This window comes from Salvia miltiorrhiza, chromosome 1 (genome assembly GCF_028751815.1).
Source record: "Salvia miltiorrhiza cultivar Shanhuang (shh) chromosome 1, IMPLAD_Smil_shh, whole genome shotgun sequence".
NCBI classification, from domain to species: Eukaryota; Viridiplantae; Streptophyta; class Magnoliopsida; order Lamiales; family Lamiaceae; genus Salvia; species Salvia miltiorrhiza.
The window spans coordinates 18,104,236-18,125,341 of NC_080387.1; the positions used below are offsets into that span (position 1 = coordinate 18,104,236).

The 21,106-nt window shown below is 36.8% G+C and overlaps 2 protein-coding genes across 4 annotated transcripts in view; both read right to left on the reverse strand.

The window, feature by feature from the left end:
• Nucleotides 1–8,006, reverse strand: LOC131006829 (uncharacterized). 3 transcript variants are annotated; one of them, XM_057933988.1, is made up of 9 exons: nt 7,792–8,006; nt 5,653–7,304; nt 5,120–5,346; nt 4,704–5,036; nt 3,840–4,086; nt 1,495–1,623; nt 1,198–1,413; nt 693–816; nt 1–463 (listed from the first exon to the last, which is right to left on the reverse strand). In XM_057933988.1, the coding sequence occupies exons 2-9, from the start codon at nt 7,201–7,203 to the stop codon at nt 234–236; spliced, it is 3,057 nt and encodes a 1,018-aa protein (XP_057789971.1). In that variant the 5' UTR covers nt 7,204–7,304; nt 7,792–8,006; the 3' UTR covers nt 1–233. The 3 variants fall into 3 exon arrangements, with proteins under 3 accessions (XP_057789971.1, XP_057789973.1, XP_057789974.1); XM_057933990.1 differs by having other exon boundaries at nt 7,724–7,944; XM_057933991.1 differs by lacking the exon at nt 7,792–8,006 and adding an exon at nt 7,424–7,724.
• LOC130990871 (uncharacterized) overlaps nt 7,231–21,106 on the reverse strand; it is a 22,682-nt gene continuing 8,806 nt past the window's right edge. The window contains exons 2-3 of the mRNA XM_057915117.1: nt 7,419–7,434; nt 7,231–7,304 (exon numbers count right to left, since the gene is read on the reverse strand). Coding sequence (XP_057771100.1) covers nt 7,231–7,304; nt 7,419–7,434 — 90 coding nt within the window. The remainder of the gene's footprint in view (nt 7,305–7,418; nt 7,435–21,106) is intronic.

A 21,106-nucleotide genomic window follows, 5' to 3' on the forward strand; every position in this document is an offset into this window, starting at 1 on the left:
TAAAACTTCAAACGATTGAGAATGTCATGTAATAAAAAGGAATTATAACCAACTGTCCACAATTCTATTTGGGCAACACGCAATATAACATTTAGGACGCTTCATTGAGTTCCAGCGACAAATTTTATTCACAAATACAGAAACAGCCAAAATCATGACTGTTTCACAGTTTTGTGAAGTTAAAAAAAATTGCGAAAGCACGCATTGGTTCGATGAAGAACAGATTATTTGTACTAAGTAATTGGATGAGGCTGCAAGGCTTTCTTGACAAGTTCAGTCTGCTCCTTAATGTGAACTTGGTAAAAGCCGGTAGCAGTAGCTGCAGATGGACCTCGACCAGAGTACTTGACGTCTTCCACAGAGCCTCTACCGAGAGCTTTCATCGCAGTTCCAAGGCGTGGCAAGATGTGGCTGTATGCTCCCATGTTCATGGGCTCTTCCTGGCACCACACGACTTCCGCATCTGAAACAATCACAAACCAATGAAACCTAGCAATCACTCTACATGATGATGATACATATAATCCATCTGGAGTTAATATCGTCAACATAGATTAACAACCCATTATAAATATTAGATACGTGGCTTAAGTTGCCAGTTAGTCTTCTGTCAGAATGGAGAGGGGGTACTTCATGTACAGTTATTCGATTAAACAGAATTTATTGAATAGTTGAAAGTTTTGAAGACATACTTGGGTATCTTTTCAGTTCACGCTGGATAAGATCATACGGGAAGGGACAAAGCTGCTCAACCCTACATATTGCAACATCTTTTCCCTTCACTTTTTTCCTCTCTTCGTCAAGCTCATAATAAATCTGCAAATATGAAATGTGGGAATGGTTATTATACAAACCATACTTATCGAATAAAATGAGTCCACTATAAATTTATTATATAACATTATGAATTTGCTGTGAAAAATTATAAATTCAAAAAAATTCAAATTTTTGCCACCTATGGGATTTGAACCCTAAATGGTTCTTAGTTTATATGATAATAAATATCCGGACACATTTGAACTACTCCCTGTAAAAGGTAGTGATTGCAAGCATGAACACACAAATAAAACTAATAGTTGTAAAATCATAATCAATAGAATAATTGACTCTCGAGCATTTTACTTTAGCAGCATACTTATTCCATCTTTCTTTTTGGGGTGGAGGGGGCATTTGGAAAGAAGAATATCTCACTCATACCTTTCCAGAGCAAAGCACCAAACGTCTAATACCCTCTTCAAGATCTGAGTGATCATTTTGGTCCTTTATCAGACGTTTAAACCTTGTTCCTTGCTTGTCAAAACCTGGGTGTCCTTGAACATCATCAAACTCAGATAAATTTGATTTGCAGTCCTTGTGACGAAGTAAATTCTTTGGGGACATCACAATGAGAGGTTTACGGAATTCCCTATGGATCTGAAACAAATACGCAAAACGTGAGAAACTAGATACAGCAGCTGCACAGTTTTAGAGATTTAGTGAGTTAAAAATACTTACTTGGCGACGCAAGACATGGAAATAATTTGCAGGAGTAGTAACATTAACCACCTGCCAATTGCATTCCTGAATCTGTTTCCTAAGAGTAGGGTCCATCTCGGGGATCAAATAGGGATGTTCATCACTCATCTGTATTGTAACAGGAAAAGTCAGAATTGCAATTCCTGAACAAAACAACAATGCATATAAACTTCAAAAGTAAATGGATATTGAACAGAAGAAGGAATGACCGGATATAAATACAGTGTTCTGAAAGCAACTGGGTAGTCTGAAGCTCCTTTGAGAATCTGTTTCCTAAGAGAGTGTTTGGACTGCTTATAAGCTCCTTTACAATGGAACTTATTAGCTCTTAAATTAAGATGTCAGAAGCTTATAAGTTCTTTTGAAAAAGGTAAGGACCTCAACTTTTTTGGATAAAGGATCTCATTTTGAAAAGCCCTTATTCTTTAGGATTGTAATTACAACTGTCATTAGTCATTACAAACATCTTATAAGCTCAATTGTCAAAAAAATCCAACTAAAATAATATCTAACAATTATAAGTTCTAAAAACATGTAAATCGTAGAAAATTATAAGCTCTTTAAATAACCTTGGCCAGAAACCCTCTAAGTGCTGCTGTAAAACAACTTGCTAAAATTTCATAGAAGTACTAATTTCAACCAATGTATCTTAAATGCTAAGAAAAGCATGGAAAGTTTCAGGAAAAGGAAAGTTCTTCTCCATCTTCCCATCATTTCACCTCTTCAAAGTAAGCGATAAAATTTATGTTCAAAATTGTGGGAGCGGGTCAGCATTAGATATTTGGTAACAAGCAATGTTATTGAGGGCGGTCCATGGCGGTCAGGCCCGAAAACCGCCATAAGGCTATGGCGGGTGCCATGGCAGATTAATAAAATAATAATAATAATATATATAATTATATTATATAATTTATATATATACAAATTATGAAATTAAAGGATGCAAAACACATAATATCATAGAAAACTTGATATCCTAAGATCAAACATAACACAAAATTCTAAGTTCAAACATAACAAAATGCAATAATAAGTTCAAGGCTTCAAGCATAAAACATAGATAGATAATAATGTCTAATAAGAAATAAAATGATAGCCCTCCTCATCAACATCCACATAGTCATGACTCATCTTCTTATTCATCATCTAAAGGAGCAAAAACCCTTCTTCCTCTTCTCCTTCGGATTCCTCATCAATCTCATCGAGTTCATTGTCAAATTCTTCATCTTCAAGCACCATATCTAACCCGTTCCCTTTTGATCTTGAAGATGTGGAAGTAATTGTGCTTTTCTTAGAAGATCTAACACTACTAGCTCTAGAATTAGCAAGTGAAGTTGATGACTTTTTTCTTTTCCACGAGGTGGTACGCCGATAAGTTATAGCCTCTCCCAACCCCCGAAGCCTCATAAACAGTGTCCCAATTAAGTGAATGATTTCCAGAAAGAGGCGCTTATGTTATGAGGGCTGCTATGATTTTTTTCTACTCCTTAAAACCCTAATTTTAATATAATTTTAATTGGTCAACAGGATAATGGATCGGATCAACGGGCTTACTGACCCATAAAACAAGTTGTCGGTTAAAAATCCGCCATATCCCGCCATGACGTGGATATGGTGGCCGCCACAGCCCGCCATGGCAAAACTGCCATGCCATAGGATTTTCATGGCGGTTTACTCCGAAACCGCCACCGCCATCCGCCATATCCCCGCGGCCCCGCCATGGAGGAAATTTGACAACACTGACAATAAGTTTTGTTGGTAATTACAAACCAATATGAACTTTAAAAAATTTGCTTGTGGTTAAAAAAATATATGGTTCATTAAGGCCAATACAGCCCCGATGAGTGCCAGAATAAAAAAACGCAACGCAAAACTAAAATCAGAACTTTAGATGTAAGAGCACAAACCGTGAATGATATTCTACGAGACAAATTAAAGCCAATCGAATAAATAACATTCACGACCATCTGAGTGGAGCACTTAATGAACATTTTCCATTAAAAACATATAGCCACAACTGAGTGCAAGAAAAGGTCCTCATTCTGGAAGCAGCCCAAGAAGATACCTCTAAAATACTGCACTCTTTGAGTGGCTAGAAAACATAACAGGTTCAGAGTTTTTCCCAGGAAAATAGTCATTGACCTTGGTGCAGTAGAATACACTTCTGTTCTAAGCTATCTTCATCAGTCTTTCTTAATGTACTTTTAGGATGTCTTAACAAACATCATTCACCCAGCCCGACAGCCAACAAGAAAAGTAGAAATATTTACCAAGACAAGTAACACAAGAAAATAAATTATAGTAGAAGGATCAGAAAGAGATACCTGAAGTAAACGCTCCAAACGAGCACTTGAGTGTTCAGGACCTTGACCATCATATCCATGAGGTAGTAGGACAACTAATCCAGTTTGACGCAACCATTTTGCCTCCCCACTGCTAATAAATTGGTCAAATATCACCTGAGCCCCATTGGCAAAGTCACCAAATTGGGCTTCCCAGAGTACCAGCGAATTGGGATTTTCCATGGAATAGCCCAGTTCGAAACCTAAAACTCCAAACTCTGAAAGAGAGCTGGGGATGGGCAAGGATGAATAGTAAATATTAGAATTTTATTATGCACATGAACAATTTCCTAACAATTTGAAAGCCCTCGAAGGACCAACCTATTTCATGTAACAAACTAAAAGCACCGAACAAATGGATTGTTTTGGCTTTCTGAATATTTAAAAACACAAAAGTTGACAGAAGGCACAAGAAATATGTATGGGCACTCTCTTACTCTGCATGTAAATTATGGAGTAAAATGCCAAATAGTGTATAAAATAAAACAAGAAGTTTTGATATGAGGTGGACACGATACCGACACATAATTACAGTGTACAGATAAATTCTAACAGGTACATCCTCATATAAAAATAAAAAGTTTCTAACAAATAAGTAGTTTGATCTCAGCCACCTCAATGGAAAAATAAATATCCCATTAAATATTTATAGCTCAGCTAACATTGTTTCCATCTTCAACACCAGAAATTTATTCTTGTAAAAAAAATTAACCAAACAATCTCTTAGAAAGTTGTGAGTGTTAAATGCTTATGCATAAATATAGTTCACTTGAAACAAAAAAAGTCGAACCAGAAGTATCTCGTTAGCATGTGTGCATGTGTAGCAGAAATAGGAACATAAAATACCTGTTGCTAACAGTAAAGGTCTCTTCATTTTGGTTTATCATAACATGATCTAAGGGGCAGTATTTTTCCCCTGTTTCTTGATCATGTAAAACAGAATGCCTATGGCTGAAAGTACCTCGCTCCACATCCTGCCCACTCAACCTGACATGATTTCCCTCAACCAACAAGGTTGCGAAAGCAAGTGCTTCTCCCATTGCCCAGTCAATGCCCTCACCTGTTTCAATCATCTTTGCGCGTTCTTCAAAGATCCTCTTCACTGCTCTGTGAGGTTTAAATGTTTCTGGCAAAGTTGTGACGGCCTTGCCAACATTTTTCAAAATCTCCGGTTTTACTCTGCAAATAAGAACATTTTAACAACCCCAATTGAAACAAGCAGCAAAAAATGTCATCAGAGGATCTATTTGGCGAAAAATTACCCAGTATTCCGAATGCGAGAGAGCTGTTCCGGAGACTTGAAACCACCCCAGTAAGCTGAAAGCCAGTCCCTTTTCTGAGGCACGTAGTCTTTGCTGGACAGAAATTCTTCGTTGAGAATTGAAAGGACTTTGGCATTTATTTTATCAATATCATCTTTCGTAGCCTGACCCAATTCTAGAAGTTTGTTTTGGTAAATCTGAAGTGCGGAAGGATGATTCCGGATGATCTATAAAAATCATAAAATACTATATTTAGAAGCTTCAACTATGAATAAATGGAAAAACTGAACACTGGTTACAAAAAGAAGGAAAGATAACAAGCATCAGAGCAGGTAGAAAAGAGACACTGAAAGAAGCAGATCTTGATATAATTGAGAAGTAGAAAAAAAATATTAACAGAATGGACCTTATACATGCATACTGAGTATCAAGAAGGAAAGATAAGAAAGCTTTGAGCAAATTGACAAGAAACAGTGAAAGAAGCAGAACTTGGTTTCACAGAAAAGTTGAATAAGAAAATTGACAGCATGGACCTTATACATCTTCGGTTGCGTGAATGATGGTTCATCAATTTCATTGTGGCCAAATCGACGATAGCACACAATGTCAACAACAACATCTGTATGGAATGTTTGACGCCACTCTGCTGCAAGTTCACAGACATGGACAACTGCTTCTACATCATCACCGTTTACATGGAAAATTGGAGCACTCAGAGCTTTTGCAACATCTGTACAATACTGAGAAGATCTTCCTGATCTTGGGTCAGTAGTGAAAGCCACTTGATTGTTCACGACAATATGAATGGTACCGCCAGTAGTGTAGTTTGGAAGAGCACTAAGATGCAAAGTTTCATAGACAACACCCTGTCCAGCGAAACTACCATCACCGTGTATCAAAATGCCCATGTTTTTTGTTCTGTCAACATCATTTGAGAAATACTGTTTTGCTCTAGTTTTTCCAACCACAACGGGATCCACAGCTTCCAAGTGGCTAGGATTTGCAACCAGTGACAAGTGAATTCTCTTGCCTCCCCTTGTTGGCCGGTCATAAGAAGTTCCCAAATGATATTTAACATCACCAGTTCCAGTGTAAAGGCCAACCTCATCCACAGGTTTCGTACCACCACTAAATTCACTGAAGATCTGTCGAAGAGGTTTCCGCACAACGTTGCCCAGAACATTCAATCTTCCTCTGTGTGACATCCCAATGACTATGCTCTCCACTCCAAGATCTGCCGACCTATCAAACATTTCTTTCATGCCAGGAATCAATGTCTCACAACCTTCAAGCCCGAACCTCTTGGCTGCAGTCCACTTGGCAGCTAAGAAGTTCTCAAATTGTGTACTCCAAATAAGCCGGTCAAGGATCACCTCACGACGCTGGCGACTATACTGAGTGGGGGTTGGAGTCTCAATCTTGTCTCTCAACCAGTTACATTTTTCTCGATCAGCAATGTGCATGTACTCGTAGCCTATGTTTCCACAATAAGCCTGTTCAAGTCTTTTCAATATCGCCCTCAGGGTTTGCACCGGGCGGTTCTCAGACAAGAATCCAGCCATCCTCCATACACCAATGAAGAACTCTCTATCAAGATCAGCTTCTGAAAACCCATAAAGGGCTGGATCGAGGTCGTCGGTAACAGACCTCTCCTCCAAATCTAATGGATCCAACTTGGCTTTCGTGTGACCATACACCTGGTAAGCTCTCACAAGCAACAACAGCCGCATACTCTCTTGAATGGTTTGCCCTGAAATCCCTGGTGAGGTGGCAGCCTGCCCAACAAAGTTCCTGAAGAAATTGTCCCACGATTCATCAACACTATCAGGGTCCTGCTCCCAAGCCCTCTGGAGCTCTTCCAGATAAACGCTGCTCGTTCCATCCAAGAAGCTGTCAGTCAACCTGGAGAGTGGAACTGGACGAGGAACAGGCGCAGATTGCGCCTTTGACCTAAAAACTGTAGAATGAAAGTATTTGTTTCCATCAGACAGGGTCCTAGTCCGCTTTGCGTATGAACAACTATGCGCTAAAGTTCTTTGAATGGCATGCTTTGCAACGCTAGACCCCACTCTAAACCAGGCCATTGCTATGGACAATTCCAATCAAATCTATCACTCAATATCCAAATTTGGCCCTTTCCCAAGAAGATTGAGCATATGAGCTCTCAATCCATCACCATCAGAACCTAATCAACAAATGAACACCAATAAACGCATTGAAACATCAGATAAGCCAAAAACCCACAATCTCCATAAATAATTAGCCTAGAGAGATTCTATCACCATAACAAATTCGTTACCATACCAGTTTATGAACTAATCTCATAGAGCAGTCAATCAAATTATAACTATCATAAGAGAGCATAAAAATTTGAGAAAACAAACTCTAAAAAAAAGTTCCAGGGTTATATCACAACAACTTCTCAATATCAAATGCTACACAGACAAACAGAGTCGACTGCACAAATTTGAGAAAACAAACTCTAAAAAAAAGTTCCAGAGTCGACTGCACAAATTGAGTCCGCGTACTAAAAGATGGTGAAAGTTGAAGGGAAAGATCATATGAAATGTTTTGAGGCAAATCAACAGAGCAACAGACGCTAACCGTCCTTGATTTAGAAACTGTTTGACTTCATATTCTGCTTACGACGACAGAGCAATCAATTTCCATACCTGAATTGTGAAAGAAAGTGAGATTGAGCCCCAAATCTGAGATGATTGTTCTTTTTTTTTTCCGTTTCCGTTTTGGTTTTTTACAGTTTTCGATTTTTTTCTTTTCTTTGACTGAAGTGAATTTTCCACTTTTTTTAAAAGCTTCTGGAGATAGCTTTCCTTTTTTGTTGATATTTTTCTTCGTTTTCAAAAATAAGCACAGGAAGTCAGGTACTAGTCCAATTAATTTATTTCAGGATACCTCTTTATAGATTTTATTTTTGTATTCCAGTATCCTATACCTTTCTTGATAGATTTTCTTTTATTTTTGCATTCAAGTACATTTGATAGGCATAGGGATACGATATATACTAGCTTACGTTAAGATATAAATAAGAGGTGATTGATTTTATATTTTTGCGTTTAATAGCTAAAATATGAAAAATAGATACCATAAATTAGTTATTTAATGCCCTATGTTAAAGTTAGGGGTGGGAATTTCGGGATCGGGTAATCGGGTACCCGACCCGAAAAAATCGGGTATCGGGTACCCTATACCCGAAAAAATCGGGGTCGGGGTCGGGGTCGGGTATTTAGGCTGTGAAAAAATCGGGTATCGGGTATACCCGATCGGGTATCGGGTATACCCGAATTACCCGATTTTTTAATTAATAAATTTTTAACTATTTATTTATCCCATTCTCCTCTCTCTCTCTCAGTAGTCAGAACACACCCCATTCTCTACGCCTCCCCTCTCTCTCTCTCAGAACACACCCCATTCTCCTCCTCTCTCCGCCATCTCTCTCTCACCAGCCGCCTCGCCACTTCTCCATCGCCGGCGACGAAAGCTATGTCGCCGTCGCGGCTCCCCCTTCCCCTATCTTGCTTCTCTCTCTGTCAAAAAGGAAATCCCCAAAATCCTAAACCCTTTCCTTCGATTTCAAGGGAGAGGCAGTCGGAGCAGCGCCTTGCCGTCGCGGTACAGCAGCAGCGTCGCTCAACCACCTTCTCTCCCGTCTCCGTGACGTCGCGACCCTCGCCAATCGCCCCCAGATCTGAGACTTCCGATACCCTCGACCCTCGCCGTTCCGCCGCCCAGCCGTTTCCCAGATCCGAGACCCTTGTATGTATGTAATCGCCGCCCAGCCGTTTCCCAGATCCGATACCCTCGGCGCTGCTGCTTCTTCTTCTGTACATATTTGATTTTGATTCTTGAAAGTTGCTGTACAGATTCTTGATTTTGATTATTGAAAGTTGTTGTACAGATTCTTGATTTTGATTTTGATTATTGAAAGTTGTTGTACAGATTCTTGATTTTGATTTTGATTCTTGAAAGTTGCTTACAGATCGGGTAATTTAGGGTACCCGAATACCCGACTCGGGTACCCGAGTCGGGTATTAGGGTACCCGATTTCAAATTCGGGGTCGGGGTCGGGTAGTGGGTTTAGGGTATTTTCGGGTTCGGGTACCCGATTTTTTCGGGTAGGGTACCCGAACCCGACCCGATTCCCAGCCCTAGTTAAAGTATAGATTAAATTTACAAATTATAATTATAACTTCATATAAATTTAAGGGAGAAAGACATATCTAACCAAAATGAGATAGTTTGAGACTTATATAGCCACCATTTTTAAAAGATGACTTTAGGGGTCAAAAAGCATTGAAAGTACATTTTTACCCTTACTAATTAGTGAATAAAAATAAAGAGAAAAGAAATTATTTTCACCCACCACCAACCTCTTCTCATTCTCTCTCTCTCTTCTTCATTCTCATTCTCTCTCTCTTCCTCCATTAATGAACTCAAAGCTTGTGTATCTTCTTCTTCCTTCATTCTTTGATTTTCGCAGGTTATCTTGGACCGTACAACTGACTTTAATGTGATAGCAAATGTTGTATGTTGGTGAAGAAATGGATGAAAAGTGGATTTAGAGTTCTTCTTCCTCATTTCTTTTCTTTTGGGTGAAAACCCACGAAAATTTTCCCAAAAAATCCGTGATTTTTTTTATCTGAAAACACTTGAGTTGGGCGAAATTCCTTGGGCATTCTGATTGTATTTAGGTATATATGTTAAATTTATAGCAAATGTATCAATTGTATGTTTTATTTTCTGATTTTTGTGAGAATATTGCAGTACACAGTAGCCTCTGCGTAAATGACACAGTTAAGACTATATTGATATCAAAATCATGATTTGTTGTTTTGTAATGATAAAATTTAATTTTTTCACGTCTATGACCACATTCAATGTGAAAAATATAAAATAAATGTTTGATTTTGAGGACACAGCTGGGAGATATGAATGTGTTCTTAGCTACACAGTTGAGCTCAATTGTGCTGCACGAGTGTTTATGTTGACTGTGTTGTATTTGTAAATGATACAGTTAAGAATATATTGATATCAAAATCATAATTTATTGCTTTGTAATGATAAAATTTAGTTTTTTCACGTCTAAGACCACATTGAGTGTGAAAAATATAAAATAAATGCTTGATTTTGAGGACACAACTGGGAGATATGAAGGTTTTCTTAGCTACACAGTTGTGTTTTACAATGACACAATCAACATAAACACTCGTGCACAATTGAGCTCAACTGTGTAGTTAGAAACACAGTTGCATCCACAACAACACAGTTGTAAAACATCAACTGTGTACAAAGTCAATCAATCGTGTACATAATATGCACAGTTGAACAATATACACAGTTGACTATAATACGTACACAGTTGATTCTATTTGTACATTTTTTTATCAAAATCAACCGTGTAAATGTGTGCACAGTTAAAGTCAATATACACAGTGGTCTAATTACATAGGTGGGGACGAGGTTCTTTTATACATGATTGTGGGTTTGTTATCTTATGATAATCTAGTACGAGAGATTAAAAAGACATTGAAATATGACTTTGATGGTCAAAATGAATTGAAAATACTATCTTTACCCTTACTAATTAGTACATAAAAATAAAGCAAAATTAAAAAGAAAATTATTTGACTTAAAATAATAAAAAATAAAAGAAAAAGGTTAATCTCTCTCTCTTAAGCCGAGTCTAGTCTTCTTCTCCCAAAAATCTCCAACGGTGACGAGGGCGGCGACAACCTTTCTTCTCCCAAAAACCGACGTCCCTTCTTTTTTATGATTTGAGAGTTCCCCGATAATGGCAAAGGCGGCGAGATCGGCGGGGACGACGGTGAAGTCGTTCAGCGGCCAGAAGGGCGTCGGCTTCGTCTCGTCGTAGATTGCTGCGAGGTCGGCCGGAGCAAAGCCGTCGAGGTCGTGATCCTCGCCAGGAATCACAAATTACAAATTAATAAGTTAACTTTGTTCATATACATTCATAAAGTTAAGTTTGTTCGTATTCATGTGTCACTCAAATTACTGTGTATACATTCATAAAGTTAACTTGGGTTGTTTTGGATGTTTTGGATTTGGATCAGCTGTGTACGAATTTATCTATTTATTGTGCACTTATTTAATTAACTGTGTACATGTGAATGTTTTGGTTGATTTGGATTTGGTAAATTGAATTAACTGTGCAAAAAAATTTCAAGTGTGTATGAGTATTCAATTGTGTAAATAACAAATATGTTGAAAGATAAGCAAGTTAACCAACAAATTACAAAGCAATAAGTGAAATTAAGTATTCAAATGTATTAGTAAACATTATATTCAATATAATGAGTTAATTGTGTTCATATCCATCACTCGCTCAAACATATTGAACATATATTACATGTAACTTAAGTGTAGTGAGTGTATATGTTAGTATACATATAATAGCATCATAGTAATTTACACGTGTTTCATTAAAAATAAATATCCAATTTGATTTGTTAACCATTGAAATAAATTTAGAAGGTTCAATTTCTTAATTTCAATTTCCCAAACACCCTCAAATCAGCCAAAAAGAATTGTTCTACGGTGCACAATGACAATGCACAATGTCAGTACACAGTTGAATGCATACACAGTTGTGGGCTAACTACCCTTTGAACGGGGCATATTTTAGCAGTTGAGATGCAATTAGGTGAAATTAATATCGAAAATATATTAGTTAACATTATATTCAATATAATGAGTTAATGATGTCCATATCCATCACTCATATGTCACATGTAACTTAAGTGTAGTAAGCGTATATGTTAGTGTACATATAATAGTATCGTAGTAATTTACACGTGTTTCATTAAAAACAAGTATCCAATTTGATTTGTTAACCATTGAAATGAACTTATGAGGTTTAATTTTTTAATTTCCATTGCCCAAACACCCTGAAATCGGCCAAAATGAATTGTTCTACGGTGCACAATGGCAGTGCACAATGTCAGTACACAGTTGTGGGCTAACTACCCTTTAACCGGGGCATATTTTAGCAATTGAGATGCAATTATGTGAAATTAAGATTGAAAATATATTAGTTAACATTGTATTCAATATAATGAGTTAATGATGTTCATATCCATCACTCGCTCAAACATATTGAACATATGTCACATATAACTCAAGTGTAGTAAGTGTATATGTTAGTGTACATATAATAGCATCGTAGTAATTTACACGTGTTTCATTAAAAACAAGTATCCAATTTGATTTGTTAACCATTGAAATGAACTAAGAAGGTTCAATTTCTTAATTTTCATTGCTCAAACACCCTCAAATTAGGCAAAAGGAATAGTTCTACGGTGCACAATGACAGTGCACAATGACAGTACACAGTTGAATGCATGCACAGTTGTGGGCTAACTACCCTTTAAACGTAGCATATTTTAGTAATTGAGATGCAATTAAGTGAAATTAAGATTGAAAATGTATTAGTTGACATTATAATTGAATATAATGAGTTAATTGTGTTCATATCCATCACTCGCTCAAACATATTGAACATATATCACATGTAACTTAAGTGCGATTTTCTACACCTGTAGTTGACTGCTTGTCTTTCTTGACCATATATACTACCGGATAGTCATTTTGTTCCAAAAGTATTCGAAAAAAATATGTATCATTTTTCAAGGCAACTTTTGTTCTCCTACCATCGCTCATACTCGTCAAATAGTGAAACAAATAATCAAAGACGCTTTCATCACAATCCAGTTGCTCGTTAATCTCTCGTACTAGATTATCATAAGATAACAAACCCACAAGCATGTATAAAAGAACATCATCCCCACATATGTAATTAGATCTCTCCCAATGACTACCATGACGAATTGCTACACGTCGTGATGACATATTTGCAAAAGAATCACGTAATAGATTACTAATGTGTTCAATTGTTGATAGTTGACTATGCACAACAATTAAAATCAACTGTGTACATATTATCACGTAATAATTAAGATTTTTATGCGCTTGAAATTAAAATCATTAGTTCATAAATATATTAATACATTATTAAATAAATTGATAAATTAATTAATTTAATTTAATTAGTATGTAAACGATAATTAAGCTAATTCATAAAGAATATGTCAACTGTGTATATTGACTTCAACTGTGCACACATTTACACGGTTATTTTTTTATCAAACGTGTACAAATCGAATCAATTGTGTACGCATTATAGTCAACTGTGCGCAAAATATATATTATAATAATAATAAATAAATATGTAACTTAATTAATAAATAAATAAATAATATCATTAATTAATAATTTAAATAAAAATCAACAAAATTAAATATTAATCAATTTTTAATAAGAAATAATTAAGCTAATTCATAAATAATATGTCAATTGTGTATATTATTCAACTGTGCACACATTTACACGGTTGATTTTGATCAAAAGTGTACAAATAGAATCAACTGTGTATATTGTTCAACTATGTATATTATGTACACGATTGATTGATTTTGTACACAGTTGATGTTTTACAACTGTGTTGTTGTGGATGTAACTGTGTTTCTAACTACACAGTTGAGCTCAATTGTGCACGTGTGTTTATGTTGACTGTGTAATTGTAAAACGCAACTGTGTAACTAAGAACACCTTCATATATCTCAATTGTGTCCTCAAAATCAAGCATTTATTTTATATTTTTCACACTCAATGTGATCTTAGATGTGAAAAAACAAAATTTTATCATTACAAAACAACAAATCATGATTTTGATATCAATATAGTTTTAACTGTGTCATTTATGCAGAGGCTACTGTGTACTGCAATATTCTCACAAAAATCAGAAAATAAAACATACAATTGATACATTTGCTATGAATTTAACATATATACCTAAATACAATCAGAATGCCCAAACAATTTCTCCCAACCCAAGTGTTTTCAGATAAAAAAATCACGGATTTTTTGGGAAAATTTTCGTGGGTTTTCACCCAAAAGAAAAGAAATGAGGAAGAAGAACCTTAAACCCATTTCATCAATTTCTTCACCAACCTACCTTACATTACCATTTACTATCACATTAAAGTCAGTTGTACGATCCAAGACAACCTACGAAAATCAAAGAATGGAGGAAGAAGAAGATGCACAAGCTTTGAGTTCATTAATGGAGGAAGAGAGAGAGAATGAGAATGAAGAAAAGAGAGAGAGAGAATGAGAAAAGGTTGGTGGTGGGGGAAAATAATTTCTTTTCTCTTTATTTTTATTCACCAATTAGTAAGGGTAAAAATGTATTTTCAATGCTTTTTGACCCCTAAAGTCATCTTTTAAATGTGGTGGCTATATAAGTCTCAAACTATCTCATTTTGGCTAAGGAAGGGAATTCTCACTAAATTTAAATAGGTAACCCCAAATATCTAACTCCTTTTATCTCCTAATTCATAGTTATTTTCTCTATTTTTTTCTCTCTCACTGAACATAACGCAGTTCCCCCTCCCCCATTCCAATCTATTGATTCCTTCTCAATCTCCTCCGAAGTTCGATAAGTAATCTATTTTGAGAATGATCGTCGTCATCGTGCTTCTTTCTTTGTAATACATTGTTGTCGTTGTCGTCTCTCAACAACCATTGTCTATTTCAGCTTGTTTTTCTCTCCTCAATTTTTCTACAGCAATGTTGTCGTCGATTTCCTCCCCTCACCAGATCAAACAGCAGCCCCGAAATTCTTAGCCTCTTTCAAAACCAAATTTCCCTCAAAATTTGATCTAACACCTAAACCACCACACCCATAATTACTCATCCATCAACGAATAAATTTGAGAACATTAAGGTATATTGATGATAATTTTTGGTTACATGGAGCGTAATTTTGTCTTCTCCAATCTTTTTTTTTTATAAATTAGCAATATTAAATAAAGAAAATTTAAAGACCGCACCACATGGGACTCGAACCCAAGACCTTTGACCTTGGGCATTAACCCTTACCGCTTGGCCAACACACGCATGCTGTCTTCTCCAATCTTAATTTGTGGTACTGTTGCAATAAGGCATGGGTATTTGAGGGGGTGAGGTGAGATGTATACTCTAAAGAGAAATAATAATTTAACAACCGTGTGCGTGTGTTGGCCTAGGGGTCGGAGGTTAATGCCCAAGACCTGAGGTCCTGGGTTAGAGTCCTCTGTCGCTCGGTCTTTAAATTTCTTTATTTACTTATGTAATTTATCAAAAAAAAAATTAACAACGAACTTTGCTCAATTCGGGGACTGAAAGGATAGGTATCTAGACTACCAAACAACTAGTTAAGGGAAGATGTGTATCATATCTAGCCATTTTTTAAAAAAACAAAATAAAAGATATACTTTCATTTCAAGAAAAACAATATCTCAAATATCTTATAGTAACACCAAAATAAAAATAAAAAAACCCTGCCACATGAAACTCTGCTACTTCAACATTCAAACTATAATCCACAAAGATAAGGTCAAATACATGGTTTGAGATATCAAAGTTGTACTCGCATCCAAAATCATGCTCAATAGAACCGTAGAACTTTATCACTAACATTATTTCTGCATGCTTTTTATGATGCATGATTCTAGCAGACGTTGTTAGCACAATGTAGGGCTCAACGGAAGCATCTTCACAATTCTTAGCTCAATCTCTTTCACACTGTAGTTGGCAAAATTCGTTAATTTGGCCCAAGTCCAATTAACATTCCAAGCTGGATAAATAAGTCAAGTAACCCAGTCCGTCTAGCTTCGAACCAACTTAGATCGACAACGAGGCTAGCCCAATTACTTAAACTTGTTTGCCTAGCCCAATAAATCCAGTTTGTCTAAACAGTCGGGTTGAATAATTCACACTCAGCCTGAGCCCATCAAGCTAGTCCGTCAAAGCTAGCTTGCCAATCTGGCACGATCCTAAAAGACCCAATTAGTCCAACAGACTGATCCATCTAGCCTAAAAAGCTATAGATCAACTGGAATGGACAACCAAGCCAGATATATCACATCCGGCCCAAGGGTTATCATCCACCTGGTTGACAAAGTCACAAAGACCTAGCCGCTAACCTTAAGAGGCGTCTTACTCCAAGCTGACATACTGAGAGTATGAATCTTTGTGATCCCGTTCAAATCGCAACAACCTGGGAGATAAGGGTTTGGATGAGGTCAGACTGTAGAAACCCTAGCGGCTGGATGTCCATTATATAAACGGCCCGACTAGGTCATAAAGAGACACACGAAAAATCTTACTTGCTCTCTACTTCTTGAATTATCTTTACTCTGCCACCACGCTGATTGCTCTTCCAAGTCGAAAATCGCCAACTTGGTCTATCTCTGTCTCCCACCTTCCATTGTCACAACCCGCCGTCACCGTTTCCACCCTCTGACGCCGCTGACACCTTGGAATAACCACTCATTCCAATCTGTATTTCTCTCTTATTTCAATCTGTTTGTCATTCTATTTTGCTATTCCATTACTGACTTGAGCGTCGGAGGATCTACGGTCGACACCCCCTCCCGGTGCTCAATCTAGGGCTCTTATGTGTTCTTATGTTGACAGATTGCTAGTGGCCAATCTATCCGGACGTGCAGACGTCAATTTCAATTGTAGATTTTAGCCTCTACACACACCAACATCAAAGCGAGGTGTGCCACATTTGTTTAACCTATCATTCATCAACGTACTCAAACTCTCCTATATATCTATACTTTTGCATGACAATAAGAAACTTGATAATGACTTTTGATGATGGCATGATCATGATCTGATGTTTTCCTATCTTTTTAACACTATACATGTTCTTTAGAGCATCATTAAGGACAGTTTCTTTCATGGGAAATGGGTGTGCGTTATACACTCACCCATCCGGCCGACACGTGTATTCCATATATTTATCCATTTATTTTTATGATGTTAAATATTTAACTTGTAACCAAGTTAATGAAATGGGGCCCACTTTTTCAAAAGCTTTCTTTAGAAGCTGAAGCTACGGGTGTTTTGAATAAAATTATTTTGTAATTTAAAATGCGGGCCGCCGCACATTTCAAAACTTCCTTTAAAAGCTAAATTGTTGCAGACGAATTGAATATGTCATCAATTATAGTGGCAAAAGTAGGTGGGTGATTTGGGCACGACAAGAATTTGATTTTTGTCTCTACCAAGTAACTTCATTTTTTCGAAAATCATATTCATTGCAAACTGAAGGGGAGATGATTTTCTTGAAGAAGATGATTTTATTTTTCTCTCAATGTCTCCACCCAAAGAAGATCACTTTTACCCATCTTCACAATGTGAGTAGAGGTGAGCAAAAAATCCGAAACCGAATAACCGAATCAATCTGAATCGAAATTTTAAAATATGGTTCAGTTTTTCGGTTCGGTTCGGGTTTTTTTTCATAAAATTTTGGTTTTTCGGTTCGGATTTTTTAAAACCGAAAAACCAAATTATATTTATAATATATATATATATATATGTATAATAATATTTTAATTACACATATAACTATTATATATTATATAATATATATAATATTTTAATTATAATTTTATAATATCTAACTTCTAATATTTTTTTAATTTTATAGTTTTTTTTCAAAAAAAAATTCAGAATTTTTGTTTTTTTTTTCAAAATTTTCGGGTTTTTCGGTTGTTTTTTTTGGATTAATTCGGTTTTTCGGTTCGGTTAGGTTTTAATTATAAAAACTTTGGTTAATTTGGTTCGGTTTGGTTCGGGTTTTTTTTAAACCGAACAAAAATATGGTTTGATTTGGTTTTAACAAAAATCGAACCATATAACCGAATGCACACCCCTAAATGTGAGCAAGATCAAACTTAAACCTAATGTAAGTGAATCTTTGTGTTTTTTGTTTCTTAGAGGTTTAAAATAGTTTGTGATGGAGGGCTTTTTGTATTTATAAATTATTTTTTGTACTTGTAGTAGTTAGTTGTAGTTTCCAGTATGATGTAAATGATATTACTTACTTAGTATGGTATTATGATGTTTGTTATGCAATAAAATAGAAGATATATGATTTGTTTTTGTGTTTGTTATGTTGTGTAGTCTTGATGGTGTTCAATTTGAATGTACCCGTTGGTTTTGACGATTTGGAGTATTATAATCATATATTGAATGATGAAAATCTGGAATGGGTATGGATAATGAAGTGAATGAGGAAAATTTAATTAATGATTATCCCATACATGAAGCAGATAATATTGATGATTTGCTTGATTCAACTCCAACGAAGCAGCAAGCGAGCATGATGTTGATCCTAATGTGGAATCTACAATTGATCATTGTACTGAAATGGCTCTTGAGAAATGATTGAAACCTGGTTCTACAATTGAAAAAATGGATCAAGCTTATCTATTGTATTGTGAGTATGCCCAATATAAGGGGTTTAATGTTAAAAAAGAGACTCAGAACTATTTCATAAAAACTGAAGAGGTGTGAATGAAAGAATATATATGCTTATGTCATGGAATGAGAGATAATCGACGTATTCAAGGGAGATTGGCTATTTACAAGAAAGAAGACACTAGCCCAAGATAATAATTAGAGAATTATAAATAGAAAGACAATGGGAAGAGCCGGCTACCACTAACCTTTATGTGAGCAGCAATTCAAGTGGGATTATTCTACGAATTTTCGCTCACTAAGAAAGTAGAACACTGACATCACAGTCCAAAAGATCAAATCTGGAGTCTTTCATCTGCAGCTTCTCAAGTAAATGATTCTACCACTAATGTGATGCAATTAAATTATGGATTAAGGTACAGATACCCCCCTAAACATGACCCCCCTAGAACGTATACCCCCCCATTCTCCAACTTGGTACAGATTGCCCCCCAAACTCAACGGAAAGTATACATTTAAGTCCAGGTGTTAGACGGACGTCTAACGCCGTCAAGAAAATAATTTTTTTTTTCGCCGCTGCAATTCCGAGTTTGGGATCTCCGCCGCCGCGTCGCCCCCTTCTGAACTCCGGCGAGGGGTCGCTATCTCCATCTCCCTCACATCTTCATTTCTTCTCTCTCGAAATCTACCGAAGAAACGAAGAGAAGCCTCAAATCTGGACTCGAATGGAGCCCCAGTTTTCCAAAATTTGGGATCGCCGCTGCAACTCCCGGCCATCTCAGTCGCCGCCGGCGTCGCCTCGAGGAATCTGGTATAGTCAGTCGTCATTCGTCCTCCTCTCTTTCTCTCTGGACCTAGCACCACCGATTAAAAATGATAGAGTCTCCGTTCTTCATACGATTTCCGGCGAAGCTTATAGGTGTAGCTCCCTCCTTTATTCTCACGGCTGCTGCGTTTCTCCGGCGAGCGGAGAAAGGTCCGTCATTGCTACTTTCTCTGGTCGACGGTTCGACGCAGCCGTGCTGCTGCTGGATTCGGGGATGGTTACGCCGCTGCCGCCGTTGAGGACCTTCTCCGGCGAACGGTTAGCCCCGTTGCTCCACTTCCGGGCCCAACATTAAATTAAAAAAAAAAAAATCTTGACGGCGTTAGACGTCCGTCTAACGCCTGGACTTAAATGTATACTTTCCGTCGAGTTTAGGGGGCAATCTATACCAAGTTGGAGAATGGGGGGTATACGTTCTAGGGGGGTCATGTTTAGGGGGGTATCTGTACCTTAACCCTTAAATTATTAGATGCATGCTAGGTATATAGTTGTTCTATGGTGAATGATTTGACAACCAGAAACGATCCGAAGGGGAAAGAGAAACCATATTTCACTATATGGTTCCATCAACAACTTCCACCAAATTTTTGGGCAGAAGCGATCAACACTGCATGCTTTACTCATAATCATTTTTCCTCACTCAAAGACATGGTAAAACTCTATACAAACCATGGAACAAGCGTAAGCCAAATCTAATCTATTTTAGAATGTTTAGTTGATGTGTTATATATATATAACAATGAGAAAAGTCAGTTGAACACCTTTGAAAGAAAGGAATATTTCCAGGCTATGCCTCGGGCAGATCAACTTACATAGCTTTCAATAAACAAACCCTTAAAGTGGATATAAGTATAACACCCCCCATGTTGTTTTTTATTATTCTACTTCTGAGTATAAGGACATTAATTCTGAAAACAACAATCAGAAGCATCTACAAGTAGAATTTCTCAACTTCATCAATCAGTTTCCCTTATCGTCCCTGATGATTTACTGATATGGGGACAAGATGACAAAGAGGCTGGAGAAGAAGAAGATTTCTCGCATTAAGACAAAATAGATCAGATGGATGTTCCACCAGTGATTATTGACTTTCAAGAAAATGCAACATGCAAGGGGGAACAACACTAACTACTCAGAGAACAGAAGTTGAACATCTATGGCATGAGGATACAACTGTAGCTAGAGATTCGCCAGTTAGCAAGACTCATTCAATCAATCCAGCTGACAACACATCTACAGCTAACCAAGAGCCACTCACAATTCCTTCAGCGAACGAAATTATAAGATATCGTAAGCAGGGTAAAGAACATCCAAATGAACTGATTAGTAGTGATTCGATTGAGAAAGTCAGAACAAGAAGTTCACACATTGACACCGTCTTATTCAGTTTCTACTTATCATCTATTGAACCCATCGATATATTGGAAGCTCTCAAAGACGTCAACTAAATGATACCTACGTAATAAGAGCTGAATAAATTTCTCAGAAATGACGTATAGGAATTGGTAGACATGCCACTCCATCAAATATGATTGGAGTGAAATGAATCTTCAAGAATAAGAAGGATGAAGATGGAAACGTCATAAAGAACAAGGTCATACTAGTTGCCAAAGGTTATAGTTGTTCAACCTAAAGTACACTCTCTAGATTGCTCGCAAGAGAACGAGGTCAATCGTAGAGTGACAAGTTGACCCAAGTCGTATTCCATGAGAAAGACTTAGCAGGGCTAATTATCTATGTGTTAAATACGTAAAAACAATAACACCTAAACATTCTAACCAATTTTCAAGTGATCAAGTAGTGTATCAAAA

What these genes read in the sequence shown, in the direction of transcription:
- LOC131006829 (XM_057933988.1), bottom strand. Translation starts at nt 7,203, where the DNA reads ATGGCCTGGTTTAGAGTGGGGTCTAGCGTTGCAAAGCATGCCATTCAA. An exon ending in ACCTTTACTGTTAGCAACAG is followed by an intron (nt 4,087 to 4,703) that starts GTATTTTATGTT and finishes GCCCATCCCCAG; the next exon opens with CTCTCTTTCAGAGTTTGGAG. An exon ending in TGAACTGAAAAGATACCCAA is followed by an intron (nt 464 to 692) that starts GTATGTCTTCAA and finishes TGATTGTTTCAG; the next exon opens with ATGCGGAAGTCGTGTGGTGC.